Below are 22,396 nucleotides of genomic sequence, written 5' to 3'. Positions count from 1 at the left end.
ATAAAGTAATTTGAACCATAAACTGATTTTGATGGGTCTTATTAGTCAAGGACTATAAATTCAAACTCATTGACTTTCTTGCCAGCTTGTGAAAATATCTTTTGGGAGATTAATGAAATATTTCCCATTTCTATTACACAGTTATTATACACTTATTTGCAGATTTTTAAAAAATCAGCCTACCTTCGTGGTATATTTGAATTTCTTTGTCAGCATTAAAGGAAATAACTAAATAGACATTTTTGACCACAAGACATCATCTGTGTTAAAATAAATCACCCTTACTTGAAAGAGAATATTCAATACACAGTAAACTTTCTTTTTTTTCTTTTTTTTTTTTTTCACAGTAAACTTTCTTTATGCTATATAAAAACAATATTTACATCTATATTCTCAGAGAATGTAAAAGTTGTCAGTTGTGGAGCCAAAAGTTGAAAAATAGAAGACATTTTACAATAAATACTTGCATATATCCTTATACTTACAAGAAATACAATGAGAATTCTATTATGCTACTAAGGAAACTAGTTACCAGTTTTATATTTTGCTATTTAATAAATTCTATTTTAAAAAACAATTTATATATATAGAGAGAGAGCGTGCGCGCACGCGAGCGCACAGTAGGTAGGCAGAGGGAGAGGCAGAAACAAACTCCCCGTGGAGCAGGGAGCCTGATGCAAGGCTCAATCCCATGACCTGAGGTGAAGACAGATACTTAACTGACTGAGCCACCAGGTGCCCCAATAAATTCCATTTTTGTTTAAAAGTATGTATAGATATCTTTTATACAATGTGAACTTCTAATTTTTGAAAATGTAGCAATTTTAATGGTTATTTTCAAGTTTTTAATAACTCTGGTCAATTGAAAACTCACCATAACTCACTTGATTCTTAATAACAAGCCAAATAAAACAAATTTAAATAAACCTAAACGGTCAATAATAGTTCATTAGTTTCATTATTTTCACTTTTTAAAAGATGCTATTTAAAAGTGGGCATCTTTGCTAATAACATGCATGCATTTTTGTATAATACTGTTCCTATCTGATTTGTACTTACTGTCTACTCAATTATAGCTATTTTTATTTTAAAAGTTCACTTATAAATCTTTCAAAAAATGAGTTTGCTCTTGCAATTATTTGCAGTAAATTGAATGCCTGCTGTATCCTGGGTAGTAACTTAAACCCCAGTGATGTAAAGATGAAAAATATGTGCTATTTCAGAGTTTAATGGGAGAAATATATTTCAACAAATAGCTAACATATACCATGAGAAGTGTTATGTTAATCACAGATACTTAGGTGATGCCTGAGATCTGAGGAAAGAGAACACGTAAATCAGCCACGGTGGTTATGATTGTGATGTTAGTCAGAGAAGCCTTCACAGAGAATACTACTTTAAAGTTTAGCTGTTGATAATTCTTTAGATAGACAAGGGAGGAAAAGAGTTTGGACTGAAGGAACATCTGCAAAGACACAGACTAAATTTAAGGAGCCATAAGTAGTAAGGTGTGGTACTGTTGCTGAGGGTGGGACGTTATCTAGGGCCTGCTTTGATTATCAGGCAAAGGAGTTAGAATTTGAACCTGTAGGTTAGGGTTGTAAAATTAATACCTGGTATTATTATTATTGTTGTTATTATTATTATTATTTTAAAAGATTTTTATTTATTCATTTGATAGAGATCACAAGTAGGCAGAGAGGCAGGCAGAGAGAGAGGAGGAAGCAAGCTCCCTGCTGAGCAGAGAGCCTGATGAAGGGCTCGATCCCAGGACCCTGGGATCATGACCTGAGCTGAAGGCAGAGGCTTTAACCCACTGAGCCACCCAAGCGCCCCAATACCTGGTATTATTAAGACTAAAGAATGAAGACTCCGAGGTAGGGACTGTGGAGCACAAGAGAATGCATGTATAGTGCTTGTGGCTGTGTAGCTAATTCATTTAATAGATATTTATTGCAGTTGTATGCAACACACAGTTTTAAGCAGTGGAGATATACTGGGGGAGCAGAGCAAAGTGCTTCCCTGACTGATTGGAACTTACATTACATATCAGTCTATGATATAATAGCCCCTCTGACCTGCCATTCTGTGTTTATGTCTTTCTCTGTAATTTTTGGCTGCAGCATAACTGAATGCTTCCCTTGCCATTTTTTTCATCTTCCATAGGGTTAACATAGGCAGCTTTTTCGTATTATTTCTGGAAGAATGTAGCTGAATTTGTGATGTCCTCTTCACATCTTGTTCTTCCTCAGAGCTATAGTTTGAGATCTGGACATAACTTTTTTTCAAATTGGAATTTCTCTAGAGGTAACTGTAGACAACATGCAGTTGTATGAAATAACAATCCCTGGTACATTTTGTTCAGTTTCACCCAATGATAACATTTTTCAAAACCAAATATAAAATGATAACCGGTATATTAATATTGACACATTCTACCAATGTTATTTATAGAAATATGAATTTTAATTATATACAGTTTTAATTATATTCATTTGCTATGTGTATATTAAGTCCTATAAAATTTTACTACCAGTCTAGGCTCATGTATCCACTACTATCGTCAAAGTATCAACTAGTTCCAATACAATAAAATCCCGTGTGTTCCCCTTTTATAACCACACTTGCTTCCCTCCCCTGTTCTGTAAGCCCTAAACCCTGGCTACCCTTCCTCTGTCCTTTTTCCAAAATTTTGTCATTTCAAGAATATTACATAAATAGAATCATACATATGTAAATTTTTGGAATTTCCTTTTTTCATTCGGCAGGATTCTTGGAGATTCATCCAAGTGATTGCCTATATTGATAGTTTGTTCCTTTTTACTGTGGATGGAATTCCATGGTATGTATTCACTCATTGAAGGATCTCTGGGCTGATTCCAGTTTTTGGCTATTATGAATAAATCTGCTATGAACATTTGTGTACAAGTTTTTGTATGAAGCTATGTTTCATTTCTCTGGCATAAGTGTCCAAGATTGCAATTGCTGGGTCATAATGTAGTTGAATGTTTAGTTTTATCAGAAACTAGAGCAGATGTACTGTTTTGTCTTCTGACCAGCAACAAATGAGTGATCTGGTTTTTCCCATATTACCACAACCATTTGGTTTTGTCATTATCTTTTATTTAAGCCATTCTGATAAGTGGGTAATGATATTTCACTGTAGCTTTTTAATAATTTTATTTATTTATTTATTTACAATATTATTTATTTATTTGTCGAGAGAGAGAGAGAGAGAGAGAGCGCACAAGCAGGGGGATTGGCAGGCAGAGGGAGAAGCAGGCTTCCCGCTGAGAAAGGAGCCTGATGCGGGGCTCCATCCCAGGACTCTGGGATCATGACCTGAGCCGAAGGCAGATGCTTAACTGACGGAGCCACCCAGGCACTCCTTATTTTTATTTATTTTTTAAAGTAGGTTTCATGCCCAACGTGGGGCTCGAACTCATGACCCTGAGGTCAAGAATCACGTTTGACCAGTGAGCCAGTTAGGCATCCCTCTCGTTGTAGTTTTAATTGTATTTCCCTGATGGCTAATTATGTTGAATATCTTTTCATGTGCTTATTTGCCATTTTTATATCCTTTTCTGTGAAATGTCTGTTCATGTCTTTTGCTCATTTTCTAGTTGGATTTTTGGTTGTTCTTAACTGTTGAATTTGAGAGATTTTTCTATATTCTATATACTGGTCTTCTGTCAGATATGTCTTGCAAATATTTTCTCAAAGTATGTGGGTTGTCTTTTTATCCTGTTCATATGGCATTTCACAGGCAAAAGTTTTTACTTTTGATGAAACCCAATTTATTGATTTTTCTTTTTTATGAATTATATTTTTGTGTCAAGGCTAAGAACTTTGCCTAGCTTTATTTTTTTTTCTAGAAGTTTTATGTTTATATTTAAGTTCATGATCCTTTTTTTTTGAGAGAGAGAGCACACATGTGTGCATGTGTGTGCACACACACAGGAGACCTGGTGGAGTATGGAGGGGCAGAGGAAGAGGCAGAGAGAGAATCCTAAGCAGTCTCCATACCCAGTACAAGCTCATTCTCACAACCCTGAGATCATGACCTGAGCCAAAATCAAGAGCCAGACACGTAACTGACTGAGCCATCCAGGTGCCCCAGTTTATGATCCTTTTGAGTTAATTTTTGTGTAAGGTGTTAGGTCAAGATTGTCTTTGGCTCTCTCTTGCTCTCTCTCTCTTTTTTTCTTGGCCTATAGCTATCCAGCTGCTTCAGTACCACTGAATTGCTTTTGGACCTTGTCAAGAAACAGTTGAGCATATTTGTGTGGATCTATTTCTGGGTTCCCTATTCTGTTCCATTGATCTGTTGTTTATACCCTCCCAAGATCACACTGTCTTGATTTCTGTGACTTTATATTAGCTTATTCCCCAAGATGGACATACTTCTTTGAATAATCTTTTAGCCCCACTGTCTTTCTCCTCTGTTTCCACAACTCAGATGATATAAATGTTGGATCTTTTATTATTGTCCCACAGGTCTCCAAGGCTTTATTCTTTTTTGTCAGTCTATTTTCTGTCTTGTTTGGATTGGTTGAAATCTTTTGCTATGTCCTTACATTCACTGATTGTATCGTCTTTGATCTCCATTCTTCTATTAAGCTTATCTAGTGAGTTTTTTATTCCTGTTAGTGCATATTTTAGTTCTGTAATTTTCATTTGGTTATTTTTATAACTTCTATTTCTTTGCTTAGATTTTCCATTTTCATTTGTTTTTAAGAGAATTTATAACTGATGAAGCATTTTTAAGATAGCTGGTTTAAAATGCTTTTTAGATAATTTCAACATCTAATTCATCTCAGAGTTGACATTAGTTGATTGTCTTTTCTCATTCAAGCTGTGATTTTTCTTGGTTCTTAATATGAGGTGATTTTCAATTGAATCTTAGATATTTTACCTATTAATGTCAGAGACCCTGGGGTCTATTTCAATGTTTTATATTCACAGGAAGTCCCTCTGTTTGGGTTTTGCATGCAGACCTTTTGGCCTATTTTTATGGGCTGTGGTTTCAATGACAGTTAATTGTCAGAGTCTTTGTGCTGTTATTTTGGTTTGCTTTGTTTGTCTGATGTAACTAGGGCTCCCACTGGTTCCTGCTGGTGCTGCTTGACAGAGCAGAAGATTTTTTTCTCAGGGTGAGCTACAAAGCATCTGTTGGTAGAAAAGGGCTAAGGTCGAATTTCCCTACTGTGCCCCGCTAGCTGTCCTGATGTCTCTGAGCAGGAGAGGAAAGTCTTGGAGAGCAGCAACTTCAGCTGGGTTCCTTTTGTTGATTTTGCTTGCCTGCTCTGGTATCTCTGGTGGGGAAGGAGGTCCTCAGACCTGTGAGGACATAGAGGTTTCCTGACCTGATAGCCATCTGTTGCTGGTTCTTCCTGCCTCATTCAGTTTCTCTTGGCGGGAAAGGGGATTCTCTAGGCCTAGCAGGTAAGGAGAGTGTTTCTCCTGGCTGTTTATTTTTGGTGGGGCTCATAAATAATTTCTCTTTTGTTGGTGTCTGGCTCTCTGATTGTTGTCAAAGGGACTCCTATTGGATCCTGAGGGAGTTAACCTCCATATATGGGCTGCCTTTTGTTACTAGATGGGAGATTGGGAAAAGTCAGGTCTTGGTGACCTCCTGTTGGGTGAGGAGAACATGAGACACTTGGCCTATGTGCTGTTCTTCTAGTCCTAGGGCCAAAGGAGGCTGCCTTTGATCTACCCTTCACAGTTCTTTTTTGGTAGTCTCTTGTGCCATTTCTTGTGTTTATAGTTGTGTTTTGTGTGATGGAGCTGGGAAGAATGGTCTGTGTCATCTTATCTGGACCAGAAGCTGGGTTTTACTTTTATTCTTTTTTTTTTAAAAGATTTTATTTGTTTATTTGTCAGAGAGATAGAGTACAGGCAGGCAGAGTGGCAGGCAGAAGCAGAGGGAGAAGCAGGCTCCTTGCGGAGCAAGGAGCTGATGTGGGACTCAATCCCAGGATGCCGGGATCATGACTTGAGCTGAAGGCAGCTGCTTAACCGACTGAGCCACCCAGATGTCCCTGGGTTATACTTTTAATTTTGGTTTCTTTGTTGTATGAACATGGAGGTAGTAGGGTGATATTGGCTGGGGCTGAGTTTGACCTTGTTTGGAGGCCAGAGATTTACTTTCTCTTATGACATTCCATTAAACATCTTGTACTTCTGGATTTAATTTCATCTACCAATTCTTCACAGAACCTGGAATATTGCAAACCAAGGCTTCCCTGTCTACATTTTGTAACATCCTATCCTGGTGCAGAGAGGCTTCTCTCTTCAGATATTTTCTTGACTTTCCCTAGGTTGGCCTATTAACTATGCCTGCTTCTTTTCTTTTTTTTTTTTTTTAAAGATTTTATTTATTTGACAGACAGAGATCACAAGTAGGCAGAGAGGCAGGCATAGAGAGAGGGAAGCAGGCTCCCCGCCGAGCAGAGAGCCCGATGTGGGGCTCGATCCAAGGACCCTGGGACCCTGACCTGAGCCAAAAGCAGAGGCTTTAACCCACTGAGCCACCCAGGTGCCCCAGCCTGCTTCTTTTCATATTGGAGCATCCAGTGTGAATTATCAGGATTTTGTTTAACTCTGATTCCTCAGAGAGTCTTCTGGAAGTTGGGGTATTGTTGGGCATATTTCCATAGTACCTAGAGCCCCAGAATTTTCTCTTTCTTTTCTTTGAAACCATGCTGTGAATGTTGTAGCATAAAGATGGTATTTACTCTACTGATAATATATTTAAATTTTTGCTTTTTCTTAAAAACATTTTTTTGTTCTTTTTGTTATGCCCAAGTTTTTGCGTCTGAGAGACCACCAAGGAGCCAACACCGATGCAATCACACAAGGGTTTATTTGACAATCTTAAGCTTGGGCCCAAGTATACCCGATGCAGCGGAGCAGGGGCTTGGACCCCGAGGTGACATGCTTAAGCTTGGACCCAAGTATACCCGACACAGCGGAGTAGGGGCTTGGATCCCGAGGTGACATGCTTAAGCTTGGACCCAAGTATACCCGACGCAGCGGAGTAGGGGCTTGGACCCCGAGGTGATATGCTTAAGCTTGGGCCCAAGTATACCCGACGCAGCGGAGTAGGGACTTGGACCCCGAGGCTAGTTAAGGCAGGGGTTTTTATGGGTCATTACAAGAGGCTTAGCGGGGTGGGGAGGAGAAGTTTCAGACTTTTCTGCAGTAAGCTGATTAGCTGTTGCTGGGGTGTTGCAGGGTGGGGTACTTTCTTGGAACTAAAGCAGGGTGGGGGTCCCTAGAACTAAAGCAAAGTAGGGGAAAGTTCAGCCCTTGGTCACAGGGGCCTGCGATGGCTGCCGAAGCTAAGATGGCTGTACTTGTGCTAATGCTAAACTTGAGGTGGGATGGCCTTAATTTTCTCGGCCTCCACACTTTTCATTAGTTATTGGTGGTAGGAGCTTTTGAGATACTACTTCACTATACTAAATTTATCCCCAAATTCCAATAATGACTTTTTTTTTTCTTCCTGTTTTCACATCTTCTGATAACATTTGGTATTGTAAATACCTTCTTTTTCATCCTGGCATCCATAACTTTACCAAACCTCTTTTATTTTTTCTCTAAAGGAGCTTCATATTCTCATTCTTTCAATTCTATTGGTATTGCCAACATTTCTTATTAAAGCCTTGAAGTTGTCTTTGGATCATCTGTCTTTCTTCTGTTTTCTAAATTTTTTTTTTAAAGATTTTGTTTATTTATTTGCAGAGAGAAAGAGAGGTCTCCAGGAGGCAGAGAGGCAGGCAGAGAGAGTGGGGGAAGCAGGCTCCATGCTGAGCAGAGAGCCCGATGCAGGACTTGATCCCAGGACCCTGGGATCATGACCCGAGCTGAAGACAGAGGCTTAACCCACTGAGCCACCCAGGAGCCCCTTGTTTTCTAAATTTATACACCATGTCAAGGATCCTTCTTTTTAATTCTCACTGATACTGTCGATTATAAATTCTCATTTTTCAAGTTGTATATTGCAATGACTTATTTATTTGTCTTATGTCTCATTTATGTTTTTTCCCTCTCTTCAAGCTATTTTATCTCTAGCTTTCAGATTAAAACATATCTCTATGTCCCCCTTTCTCTTTCAATTGCTATAACATAAAGATAGAAAAGTACATGAATCACAGGTGCTCAGCTTGATGAAATTTCACAAACTGAACATACGTATGTAACTAGCACCAGTAAATTAATCATTTTAAAAAAATCACATTCGTGATCATGTTATTTTGCCTTAAAAACCAATCAACTCAAGGAATTTGATCCTTATTAGTTTCCTGTACAGTGAAATAAAGCAGATAAATTGGTATGGCATCTCCCACTGCTTGCCATGTATAGGTTGATTTTGGAGACATTTTTTTCTTTGCTTTACCTCATATTCACTTTTTTTTGGTCTCATACTGCTCCTACTTCCTGGAATACATTTCCTCTTTGACTTGTTACAATCTAAATCATGGTTATTTTCCACCCCTATCTCAACTCTTGCTATTTCTAGGAAACTTTTCTGGGCTGGTCTAGCTTTCATTATTTTTTTTTTCCCTCTTTAAAAATTCTTTAATTAATAGACTTTTTGAATAGGTAATATCAATTTATTCACTTAGCACAAAATTCAAATGTACAAAAGAATATATAGTGAAAAGTCCCTCTCCTGCTCCAGTGCCCCAGCCACTATGTGTTCTTTGGGAAATATTTTTTGTATTCGTAAGAAAAATTAATTTCTATTATTCTTCATCTTTTTTATACAATGTAAGCATACCAAGTTCTGTGTCTTACTTTTTTCAGTTAGAAGTTTTTAATGATCGTTACAGATCAGTACACAAAAGATTTTCTTATTTTTTATTGGGACTGAATGATTTTCCATTGAATGAATATACTGCAATCAGATCTACCATATTATGATTGTGAAGGTTGGACAGTGAACACATTCACATAGACTGTGATTTGAATGGTGGTCCCTAGAATTTTTCAGTTGCAATCAGATGCGGCAGCCTTGATTGTAATTTACCTAGTCGGTTTCTTTTGATGGATATTTCTGCTTTTCTTTTTTGTATTCTTTTTTGTTATCTTAAACACTACTGAAACAAATAGTCTTATTTATGTCATTTGTCTGTAGGATATCATTCCCTTAATTCCTAAAGTACTTACAATCTCTACCAATTTAACAATTAGACAAGTCTTAATTTACTATGGAGTTGTTTTAAAAATTTTTATCATTTTTCATTCCTTAAGGAGTGGTAACATAAATGAAATTATTTTATATTTCTAGACCTAGAATACTGGTGTGTATAAATATACCTTTAGGATGGACTGGAGGGTTTCTCTTATAGCTGCCAGATTCTATTTCCTTTTTTATCCTTTTGAGCTCTTCATAATCCTTTTGAAGTTCCTGGTAATGGAAGAAAAAAATATTATCAAAGTTTAGATCAGAGGTAGGTGTATTTAGAAGCAGAAGTGATATTTATCCCAAGTTTTGGAATAAAATGAACCACAATCACATATATAGTCTTTGAAAAAAAGGAAAATGTTTCACATTTCTTTGGCCTCAAAAATTACTCCTTATTTTTCCACTGAAAGCATGGGATAAGACAGAATGTATCTTGACTGAGATTTAGATGAGCTGTAGGTAAAATAACAGAAAAATGTCTGTTGTAAATTTTTGTGTCCTATAAAGATACAGTGTATCCAAGTAAAGATTTTATTTATTTTATTTCTTTTATTTATTTATTTTTTAAAAAGATTTTATTTATTATTTGACAGAAAGAGAGATTATAAGAGGGCAGAGACTCAGGCAGAGAGAGAGAAGGAAGCAGGCTCCCCACCCAGCAGAGAGCCCGATGAGGGGCTAGATCCCAGGACCCTGAGATCATGACCTGAGCCAAAGGCAGAGTGTAACCCACTGAGCCACCCAGGTACCCCTCCAAGTAAAGATTTTAAAGCTGCTATATCCAAAGTCAAAAAACTGGAATTATCCTACTCATATTAAAGTGAATAAGTCACTTACTTTGTATTGGCTTAATTGTGTTAATTATGTTAAGGTTGCTACTTTGGGAACTTTGATGGTGTACAGTTTTCCAGAACCTTTTTTCTCTCCTCTACTTACTTGATCACAAAACTGGCCAGTTTTCTGTTGAGGGAAAAATTGTAATTTGTTCTCTATTTGGAAAACCCACATTTTTACCATCTCTTTAGATGTTACCACTGAGGTTAGAAACATAAACCTCTTCTCATTTTTCTCTATAGCTTGGAGGATCTCCCTGAATTAACAAGAAAGTGACTTCTGGTATGGCTAAGCCAGAACTAAAAATAAGGGGTGTGTTTCATCATTTCTTCTATTGGGCCCTGAAAGATTGATTGCCTGATATTTTAGTGGTCTGGAGAGCAAAATAAATACTCTCATAGTTTTTGGGATTTATAGCAAACAAGCAGGGGATTTGGGGGGAAATTTCTGAGAACTGACCTTTAGATGATCGTAAGTTATACTGTAGTGATTTTTTAAGCAACTTTATTGAGATATAACTCACATACTGAAGAATTCACTGACTTAAACTGTATAGTTCAGTGGCTTTTATTTTGTTCACATAGTGGTGCAATCATTACCACAAATCAATTTTAGAACAGTTTCATTACCCCAAAATGAAATCCAGTATCCAATGTCAGTTACTCCTCATTTCTCCCCAAATTTGCCAGCCCCAGGCAACTACTATTCCACTTTATATCTGTACATTTTGGACATTTCATATAAAGAGATTATATAAAGAGATCATTGTGTTTAGGTTTCTTTTACTTAGCATAATGCTTACAAGGTTCATCCATGTTTTAGCTTCTATCAATACTTTGTTCCTTTTCATTGCTAATATTATGTTGTATGTATATGTCATATTTTATTTATCCATTCATCAGTGGGTGGATATTTGGATTATTTCCACTTTGTAACTGTTATGAACAATTCTGCTGGAACATTGATGTACAAGTGTTGTGTGGGCATATGTTTTCATTCCTCTTGGATTTGTAACCAAGAGTGGGGTTTCTGGGTCATATCATTGTTCTGTGTTTAACTTTGAGAAATAGCCCCATGTTACATTTCCACCAGCAGTGTATTAGGGTTCTAATTTCTTCACAGTCTCCAACACTTGGTATTATCTGTCTTTTGATTAAAGATATCCTAGTGGTGTGATGTGGTATCTCATTGTAGTTTTAATTGGTATTTTCCTAATGGCGAATGACATTGAACATCTTTTCGTGTGCTTATTGGACATTTGTAACTCTTGTTTGGAGACATGTCTATTGCCCATTTAAATTGGTTTATTTGTCTTATAATTATTAATATTATATTTTAGATTTTGTTTATTTATTTGTCAGAGAAAGTGAGAGAGTGGCAGGCAGAGGGAGAAGCAGGCTCCCCACTGAGTAAGGAGCCCGATGTGGGACTCAATCCCTGGACCCTGGGTTTACGACCTGAGCCTGAAGGCAGATACTTAACTGAGCCACCCAGGCGTCCCATGTTTGTCTTTTTACTATTGAGTTGTAAGAATTATATATTCCAGATAAAAGTCTCTTATCAGATAAGTATTTGCAATTATTTTCTCCCATTCTGTGCTTTTTTCACTTTCTTAACAATGACCTTTGAAGTACAGAAGTTTTGATTTTGATTAAATGCAATTTATGTATTTTAATATTGTTGCTTTTGCTTATGGTGTCTTATCTAAGAAACCATTTCCTGAGCCATGGTCACAGAGATTTACTATTGTGTTTTCTTCTGAGAGTTTTATAGTTTCACTTATAATTTAGTTACAGATATAGTTCATTTTTTGAGTATGGCCTAAAAGGCATCCTGCTTCATTCTTTTGCATGTGGAAACCCAGTTGTCCCAGCACCATCAGTTGGAAGACTTTTACCCTTATAGAAAGTCATAAATAGGAGGATTCACATCTGGACCCTCTCTTCTACTCCATTGATCTCTATGTCTGTCTATGTGCCAGTCCCACATTGTCTTGATAATTGTGGCTATTCGTTAGGTTTTTGAAATCAAGAAGTTTGAGTCTTCCAGCTTTGTTCTTCTTTTTCAAGATTTTTTTTAAGATTAGCTTTTCAATTTCTGTAAAAAAAAAAAAATCCATATGTTAATATGGATTAAGTTTAGTCTGTAGATCAAATTAGAGAAAATTGCTTTCTTAACAATATTAAGTCTTTTGGATCCATTAACATCAATCTTTCTGTTTATTGAGCTCCTCCTTAATTTCTTTCAACAACACTTTGTAGTTTTAAGAGTACAGGTTTTTAATTTATTTTATAAAATTTATTCCTAAATATTTTAGTCTTTTTGATGTGGTTGTATCTAGAATTGTTTTTTAATTTCATTTTCAGGTTGACCATTGCTAGTGTATAGAAATACAGTTGATTTTTGTATATTGATCTTGTACCCTGTAATCTAACTAAGCTCATTTATTAATGCTAATACTTCTTTTTTTATTGCATTCCTTAGGATTTTATATATACAATCTCATGTCCTCTGCAAATACAGTTTCACTTCTTTCTTTTTTAATTTCCCTGGAGATTTTTTCATTTGTCTCACTGTATTGACTAGAACCTCCTTTACAATGTTCAGTAGAAATAGAGAGAGTGGACATCCTCATCTTGTTTCTGACATTGGGGTGAAAGCATTCAGTTGTAGTGATTTTTTTAACCGTAAAAAGAATAGGCCACCACTTTGCTTTGAAGACAAATTTCCTTTTGATTTAAGATCTTTTTCCCTTCTGTTTACATACACAGATATGTGCTGATTAGAAGGCTCACAGTGCAGTGTGGAGGATAAGACAGTGCCTTACAAAAATGGGGTTTGGGAGTGACCTGAAGAATTCACATGAAGCTGTGCTAAAATTGCAAGACTGGGAATTACGGTTACTGGAAACAGTGAAGAAATTTATGGCCCTGAGAATAAAAAGTGATAAAGAATATGCATCTACTTTACAGAACCTTTGTAATCAAGTTGATAAAGAAAGCACTGTTCAAATGAATTATGTCAGCAATGTATCCAAGGTAAGGAGAATAATTTCATTATTTATTGTGTATAGCATCATAATTGTGCTTAGGGCAAGTAGATAATACTGTTGAAAGAGCATACCCAAATTAGCATTCTAAAGCAGTGCTTCTAAAATCTTGCTGATTATCAGAATCTCGTGGGGGGAAAGTTTCAAAAATTAACATTTTTGTGCCCTACCTCCTGTCTGAGTTAGTAGGTCTGAAATTTTTGAATTTTGAAATTAAAAAAAATTAATGTCTAGATTATTGTAATGACTTTGGTTTGAGAGCCATTTTTACTAATTTTGTTTATTACCCTATTTCCTTGAGTCTCTTGAGACCTGCTATTTTCTTTTGACACAAACTTTCATTATAACCCATCTTCTCTGAATTCTGTGACTCATTAGTGTACTGAATCACATGGAATATTTTAACAAATAATGTTCTTTGCTATCATTCATTTTACTAAAATAATAATATACTGATGAGTTAATCACACAAAAAATTCTTTGAATAAACAATATGTTTTTTTAACTGTAAGCTTATAAAAATAAAAAAATTTAAAATTAAGTGCCATAAAAATAAAGGACAAATTGTACTGTTAATTGCTCTTTGATGGCATTAAAGATGAAATATTACATACCTTAATAGTTCTTGGATTTCTGCTCTATTTATTTCCATCTTCTTACTTAAATATCACATTTCATTGTACTTATTCAAAGTTAAGGGAGATCTTCCTTGTTTTACTATGGAAAGTCAAAAAAATTAGTGTGTTTCTTTTACACACATGTCTTATAAATGATTTGAGTAAATTGTAGAGGAAACTGTTTCCTATGGAACGTGTGTGTGGTGTGTATGATCAGGTAAGGATCTGTGATTTCATTGAGAACTCGTTATTATTAATATTTTTAACTTCCTTTCCTAGGCCACTCACACTCTCCAAAAAGGAATTCTTTAGTTTCTAGTCTGAAGATGGGGTCACCAGACATAGCAAATAAAAATATAGGACATCAGTTAAATTTTGCATGCAATATTTGGGACATCATACACTAAGAATTATTTATTGTTTATCTGAAATTCAGATTTATCTTGTCCTGTGTTTGGTTTGACTACCCTGTTATGTTATAAGACCTGATAGGGAAAGTAGGTTGAGTGTACTAAGTTATACTTTAGTTAATCCTTCTGTTTTTGGTAAGCAGCCTGATGTCTCTTAGTCCAAAGTCCCAGTTTCTTCTGAACCAGGGGAAGAACAGTTGTGTTTATGTGGGCTGAGCAATAGAAATGAGAGTTCTGTCTGCTCCTTATATAGACTTTGAATCAATTCCTCTGTTTCAGTAATGTCTCCTCTTCTTTCATATGGTTTTCTCCAGTTTCTGAGGTTTACAGGAGTGATAGGTCTGACCCTGTAAATTGGCCTTTTCTTTTTTTTTTTTAATTGAGAAATAATTGACATACATGCATCACTGTATATAAGTTTAAGGTATGCAGTGTGATGGTTTGATTCACACATATTATGAAATGATTACTGTAATAGGTTTAGTTATCATCGATCATCTCATGTAGATACAATAAAAAGAAAAGAAAAAAATCCTTTTTGTGATGAGAACTCTTAGGATTTCCCTCTTAACTTTTATGTGTATCATACAGCGATGTTAATTATAGCCATCATGTTGTACGTTACACACCTGATACTTACTGATCTTTTAAGTAGAAATTTGTACCTTTTGACTACCATTTTCCCCTACATGGCCTTTTTTTCTTGACCTATCCTTTGCAGAACACTTATGTTTCAACATTTCTTGAGATGCTAATAAGTTACCATTTACCTACTTTTAATTGTCTTAAGTTTTGTTGACATGTATTATCTGTGGTTGTCCCCTTTTCTATTTTCTTTATTATTGTGAATTTATACTTTAAGTAACTACATTATATTTTAGTGGTATTTTGGAAAGAAGTGAAGAAATAGCCAGGTGTTCTATTTACCATGTTTAATTGGAATTACACTCTTTAGAAAAGTAAGATAATGAAAGTAACAAGAAATAGGCCTAGAAGTAGGGGCGCCTGGGTGGTTCAGTGGGTTAAAGCCTCTGCCTTCAGCTCAGGTCATGATCCCAGGGTTCTGGGATGGAGCCCCACATCAGGCTCTCTGCTCCGCAGGAAAAAAAAAAGAAACAGGACCAGTAGGTGTAGAAGGTTGAAGATTTATGAGGTCGGGTCAGTGGAGGAATCATCAGTATAGACACTGGTGTCAAGTATTTTGGTGAAGGATAGGTGGAGACAAATGCTAAAATAATTAAGGAAGTCAGGAGAGTTTTTGGATTGCAAAGGGGGCTAGCGAAAGTGATAAAGTTTGGGAGGGATGGTTTAAGTGGGCAGGATTGCCTTTCAAAGAGGAAGTGTTGAGAGGTGAGTGAACAATGGTTGGAAACCCAAAGAAAAACAAGGAATGTGTCAGCCTTTCCTCTTAACACTGAAAAGTCGTCATTTATTCTACCTAAAAAAAAGTTCAGTATATCAGTTTTTTTCTTTAGGGTGTTGTGTTTTTGGTGTTGCATCTAAAAAAAAAAAAAAAAATCCACAGTTGCCTGACCTAAATTTGCAGAGTTTCTCCTATGTTTGCATCTGGATGTTTTATAGTTCCGCTTTACATTTAGGTTTATGATCCATTTTTAGTTAATTTTTGTATAAGGGGCAAGGTATGATTAAAGTTTGTTTTTGCAAACAGATATCCATTTATTCTAGCAGCATTTGTTGAAAAGATTAAGCTTTCTTCTTTGCCTCTTTGTTGAAAATCAATTGACTGTAATTTGTAAGCCTATCTACATACTTTATAATGTCCATTTTGTGTTTTTGTCTACCTTGACACCAATAACTTTTAATTTTTGTTGTTTTATAGTAAGCACAAAGTCAGTAGTGTAATTTTTCTGTTTTTTTTTTTCTTTCAAAACACTTTTGGCTATTTTAGTTCCTTTGCACTTACATATGAATTTTATATATTCATTTATTTTAAAAAGATTTTATTTACTCATGAGAGAGAGAGAGAGAGGCAGAGGGAGAAGCAGACTCCCCGAGGATCAAGGAGCCCCATTTGTGACTTGATCCCAGGACCCTGGGATCATGACCTGAGCAGAAGGCAGACACTTAACCCACTGAGCCAACCAGGCGCCCCCATGTGAATTTTAGAATTAGTTTGTTAATTTCTGTTTTAAAAAGGCTACTGGATTGTGATTGGAATGCACTGACTATATAGATAAATTTGGGGAAAATGTATATCTTAACAGTATTGGGTCTTCCAGTCTGTAAACATGGTATGTATTTTCTTTAATTTTTCTGAATAGTCTTACAAGTTTTCAGTATACAGGTCTTCCAGATTTATGTGCATTATATATTTTTTGATACTCTTCTGAATAGTATTTTTTTAAAGGTTTTATTTATTTATTTGACAAGAGAGAGATCACAAGTAGGCAGAGAGGCAGGCAGAGAGGGGGAAGCAGGCTTCCTCCTGAGCAGAAAGCCTGATGCCAGGCTCGATCCCAGGACCCTGAGATCATGACCTGAGCCTAAGGTAGAGGCTTAACCCACTGAGCCACCCAGGCGCCCCTAAATAGTATTTTTTAAAAATTTTAGTTCCTCACTGTTCACTTTTATTATATATACTAATCTCGTAAACTAAACTTTGTGAAACTCGCTTATTTGTAGCTATTTTGTAGATTCCCTTGGATTTTATACACGGTGATTTTGTCCTCTGCGAACAAAGACAATTCCTTCTTCTTTTCTATTTGGATGTCTTTTATTTGCTTTTATTTCATTTTTGTACTGGTTAGAACCTCTAGCACAAACCCTGGATGGACGTATAGACAATAGATATCCGTGTCTTATTGCTAATCTTAGGGGAAACACATTTAGTCTTTCACCATTAAGTATGTTGTTAGCTGTAAGTTTTTTGTAGGTATCTTTTATAAGCTTGTGAAAGCTTCTATTCTTATTTAGCTGAGAGTTTTTTTCATGCACTGATGTTGGGTTTTGTCAAGTGGTTTATCTTTTTCTGCTTAGATAATTGTATTGTTTTTTCTTTTCAGTTTGATAATATATTGAAATATATTCGTCGATTTTTAGATGTTTCAAAATCAAATGTTAAAACAATCTTGTATTCCTGGATTAAACCCCACCTAGTTTTATATGTTGTCCATTTTTTTTTTTTAATCTTTGGATTCAGTTTGCTAAATTTTTTTTTTTTTTAAATTCTTGTCTTAGTTTTACTGAGGTATATTGGTCTGCAGTTGTCTTTTCTTGTAATGTTGTACCAAATCCCTGTTTTGGTATCAGGGTGATGCTGGCCTCATAGGACAAGTTGGGAAGTATTTTCTCTTTAGTTTTCTGGCAGTATTTGTGTAGAATTCGTTTTGTTTCTTAGATGTTTGATAGAATTCACCAATGAAATCATCAGGGCCTAAAGTTTACTTCGAGAGAAGATTTTTAATTATACATTTAATGTTTAATATAGTGGGCTATTCAGGTAGTCTTTTTCTTCTTGAGTGAACTTTGGTATGTTGTGCTTTTCAAGGAATTTGTTCACTTTTGTCTAAGATGTCAAATTTTTTGTTGTTTATTATTTTGCATTATTGTCCTTTGAATACCTTTTTCATTCCTGATACTGGCAGTTTTTGTCATCTGTCTTTTTTTCCTCATCACACACTAGAGGTTATCAACTTTACTGATATTATCTGAGAATTACCCTTTGATTTCATTGACTTTCTGTTTTCTGTTGCATTGATTTCTCCTCTGAAATCTATTAATTTTTCCCCCTTAATTTGGGTTTTATTTCCCCTTATTTACCCTGATTTAATAAGTAGAAGCAGATTATTGATTTAAGATCTATCTTCTTTTGTAATGTAAGCTTATAGTTTTCTTAATTTTCTCTGAGTACGGTTTTAGCTGAATCCTAGAACTTTTTATATGCTATATATTTTCATTTTCTTTCAGTTCAGGATATGTTTTAACTTTTTTTAAAATTTCTTTTTTGACCCATGTATTCCTTCAAAGTCTCATATTTAATTTCCAAATATTTGGGGCACTTTTTTTCCCCAGAGACATTTTTGCTGATGATTTTGAACTTAGTTCCATTGTTTTACAAGAGCCTATTTTGTACTGTTAAATTTATGAATACTTGTTTCGTGGCCCAAAATATGGTTTGTCAAGGTAACTGTTTCATGTACACTTGATAACCTGTTGTTGTTGGGTGAAGTGTTCTATAAGTGACAAGTCAAGATGGTTGATAGTGGTGTTCAAGTCTTTTATTTCTTTACTCATTTTTGTCTACCTATTCTCTCAATTATTGAAAGATGAGTATTGAAATGTCTGATTATAATTGTGAATTTGTCTATTTCTCTTTGCAATTTCATCAGTTTTTACTTCATGTATTGTGAATTTCTGTTATTAGGTACATAAATGCTTAGAATTGTTAGGGTTTTTTTTTTGACAAATTAATTAACTTGTGTATTAGGTGACTGATTTCTGAAGATTTTAAAATTCTTATGAATTGACTCATTTTTCATTTATGACATTACCTTCTTTATCCCTCATACAATTATTTACTATGAAATCTACTCTGATTTTAGTAGGACCACTTCAGTTTTCTTTTGGTTAATGTTAGCATATTACGTGTTTTTCATCCTATTTGGTTGTTATATTTAAAGTGGGTTTCTTGTAGGTAGTATGTGGTTGGGTCTTGCTTTGTTTCCTAATATGACATCACTGCCATTTAATTGGTGTGTTTAGACTGTTTCCATTTAATATGATTTTTTATATGGTCAGGTTTTAATCTATCAGTTTGCTATTTGTTTTCTCTTTGTTTAGTCTGCTTTTTCTGTGTTCTTATTTTCCTTTTTTCTCTTATTTTGGATTGAGGTTTTTTAATGATTCTGTTTTTACTTATATTGCTGGGTTATCACCTGTAATTGTTTATTGTGTTATTTTAGTGGTTGCTTTAGGGTTCATAGGATACATCTTTAACTTACTATACAATTATATTTTAGTCATATATAGAACCTCACCTGTGATAATATACTTGTAATGGTATACTTTCATTTCACCTGCCTATACCTTATGCAATTATTGTTATGCTTTTTAATTCTACTTGTGTTATAAATCCCACAATATATTATTATTATTATTATTGCTGCGAATTGTTGATTATCTTTTGAATAATTTAAATAATAAAAACATAAGTCTTTATATTTACCCATTGAGCTACAACTCACAGTACTCTTCATTTCTTTGTAGATCCAGGTTTCTATCTGGCATTATTTTTTTTTTTCTGCTTGGACTTCCCTTAACTTTCTTTTATTAGAAGTCTGCTGGTAATTTATTTTTTTCTGGTTTTGTAAATGTGAAAATGTCTTTAGGTTGTGTTTGTTTTTGAAAAATATTTTTGTTATATACAGAATTCTAGTTTGGTTCTTTTTTCTTTTAATATTTCAAAGATGTTTTATTGTTATCTACATTGTTCCTGATAAAATAATTGTGCCTAATGTTTTTTCCTCTGGCTTGCTTAAGATTTTTTTCTTTATCACTGATTTAAAACAATCTGTTTTATGCCTCTGTGTAATTTTCTTTATCTTTCTTGTGCTGGGGGTTTGTTGACCTTCTTTTATCTGTGGACATATAGATATTCTCATCAACTTTAAAAAAATATCAGCCATTATTTTTTCAAAAAATATTTTAGTCCTTCCTGTTTTCTCTCCTTTGGGGACTCCAATTATATACATATTGACTGAAGTTAAACTACATTTTACTGATGCTCTATTTTTCTGTCTTCTCTGTGTTTCATTGTGGTCACTTTCTATTGTTGTGTCTTCCATTACATTAATCTTATTTTATGTAATGTCGAATCTGTCATTAATTTTATTTAGTCTGTTTTTCATGTCAGACTTTTTTGCTTCTGGTACCCTTTCATAACCCTATCAATGAATTTAATTCTCACTCTCTCCCTGACCTCTCTTTTTCCAGCAATGTTACTTCATCCCTCCTTCCTCTTCTTCCTTTGGCAATACTACTTATTCTCTTGCTACAATTTAAATTTAAATATGTCTTTGTGGGGCACCTGAGTGGTTCACTTGGTTAAGCGACTGACTCTTGGTTTCGGCTCAGGTCATGATCTCACGGGTTGTGAGATCCACCCTGTGTTGGGTTCTCCACTCAACAGGGAGTCTGCTTGAAGATTCTCACCCTCTCCCCCTACTCACGGATATGTGTGTACTCTCTCTCTTTCTCATAAATAAATAAATCTTTTACAAATATGCCTGTTTGTTCTTATTCCTTTATCTTCTCATACCTGTCCAAACCCAGCTCTTCCTTCTGCCCCACACCTGTGCTTTAGGGTAGAGAATTGGAGAGAAGGAATGAGAAACTGAGTAGCTGAGCTATTTCCGTGTTGAAAATGAACAAGTCATAAGTAAATGAATTATTTTTAATAGTTCAATTTGAATCTTTTTTTTTGTATCTTCCGTGTGTCTACTTAATATTCTTTCCTTGAATGTCTTATAATGTAGTTAAAGTAACTGTTTTATTCTTTTTGTCTTTTATAATCTTTCTTACTTCTAGGTCAATTTTGATTGACTGATTTTTTTCTCCTCATTTTTCTCCTGCATCTTTATGCTTGGTAATCTTTGATTTGATGCCAGGCATTGTGGATTTTACTTTTTTAGGTTCTGAATATTTTCATAGTTTAAAAAATATTCTTGAGCTTAGTTTTGGGATTGGTGACAGTTAGTTACTTGGAGACAGTTTGATCTTTTTGGCTTTTACTTTTAACTGACTGAGCCACCCAGGCGCCCTTGGCTCTTACTTTTACATGTGTTAAGTACTTGTAGTCTAGGGTGAGTTTATCTCCTCTACTGAGGCAGCATCATTCTCAGTACTTAAAGGATGCTCCTGATATGAGGTTTTACATTGTGGTTGTTGGGACCTGGCACAGTTCCATGGTCTTGTGTGAGCTGTAGACAGTGTTCCCTTATAATTACTGTGAGTGGGTTATTCCCTTGGTATAGAGTAATTTCCTTACACCCTTGGGCTGATCAGTACTTAGCTAGACAATCAAGGGGAATCTGCAGATCTTCTGAGTTTTAGTGCTGCTCTCTCCTCTGAACTACTCTGTTCTTGTCCCTTCTCCAGGACAAGATTGTCCCTGGAGAGGGGACAATGTGACTATCTTGTTGCTCTATCCTTTGAACTCAGTCTCTTTAACTTACAGGTATTACTGAATTTTGTGTGGCTCTTCCTCTTCGGATTTTTTTCTCCATTCAGTGAGCTGAGATAACCTTAGGGCTCAGTTTGTTGATCTGTAGTCTCTCTCAGGGCTTCCTGTCCTTCATTGCCTGATGTCCAGTGGCTTGTATGCTGTTGTTTCATGCATTTTGTCTTCTTTTTGGTAGTTTTATGCAGCCAGGTAAAGAAATGCCTGTTTCACTATCTTGAGTGGAATCAGAAGTCTTGCAGCTAGTGGCTTTTATCTCTTTATTTAAAAAAATTAAAATGTACAGCTGAGTTTCAAGAGTAAAACAAAGATATCCCTGTATCCTCTACTCTATGCATTGTTAATATTTTGTTTTATATACTCTCTAGTTTGCTTTCTCTCTCAATATAATTATATATTACTTTTTTTTTCCTGAACAATTTGTGAGTTAGTTGAAGACATCATGTCCTTTCATTCTTAAATATTTATTTAAGTATTTTTTAAGAACATACCTGCAGTATAATCAAATTTGGGAAATTTCACATTATTACCATACTATTATCAAAAATATGTTTTATACTCGACTTTTGTCATTTGTTCCAATAATGAGCTTTTTTGGCATTTTTTCTTTTTTGCCCTGATTCAAGATCTAATCCAGAATCATTCATTTCATTTAGTTGTTTTGTCTCTTAGGTTCCATTAATCTAGAACATGAGTGTAAGAAATCATACTTTGTGCTTTGGTAACTTCTTTCTTTCTTCTTCTTCTTCTTCCTTTTTCTTTTTTAACTGAAAGTTATTTTGAAGTATGTATATTCTGTCTTTAATCCCGAGGGCATGGTTTTTGTATGCTTTTATTTTTCCCTTTTTGTTGTTTGTATTGCTTTTGGTGAAATACTGGGAGATAGAAGCTTTGGTAGCCATCTTTGCTTTCAGTTACCTAGACTGTTTCCCTATCATTCTTTGAACACTTCTTTACTTCCTGGCATATTAAGATATCCCAGGCTCATCTTGAATGTTCCTTTCCCAGTTCTGAAATAAACCCTTTCTCCTAGGAATCCTGGTTCCTGCTAGTAGAGAGAATATTTAGATATTCAACCAAGTTACTGTGTAT

The 22,396-nt window shown here is 35.1% G+C and overlaps 1 protein-coding gene across 1 annotated transcript in view; it reads left to right on the top strand.

Annotated features, from left to right (window-relative positions):
* Positions 1-22,396, top strand: part of FER (FER tyrosine kinase) — a 462,185-nt gene that overhangs the window by 32,990 nt on the left and 406,799 nt on the right. Inside the window, exon 3 of the mRNA XM_080803660.1 lies at positions 12,802-13,068. Coding sequence (XP_080659786.1) covers positions 12,862-13,068 — 207 coding nt within the window. The 5' untranslated portion in view covers positions 12,802-12,861. The remainder of the gene's footprint in view (positions 1-12,801; positions 13,069-22,396) is intronic.

This window comes from Martes martes, assembly GCF_963455335.1.
Source record: "Martes martes genome assembly, chromosome: 5".
In the NCBI taxonomy this organism is placed as follows: domain Eukaryota; kingdom Metazoa; phylum Chordata; class Mammalia; order Carnivora; family Mustelidae; genus Martes; species Martes martes.
Note: the sequence above shows the minus strand (reverse complement) of the source record. Positions and strands in the feature narration are given on the sequence as shown.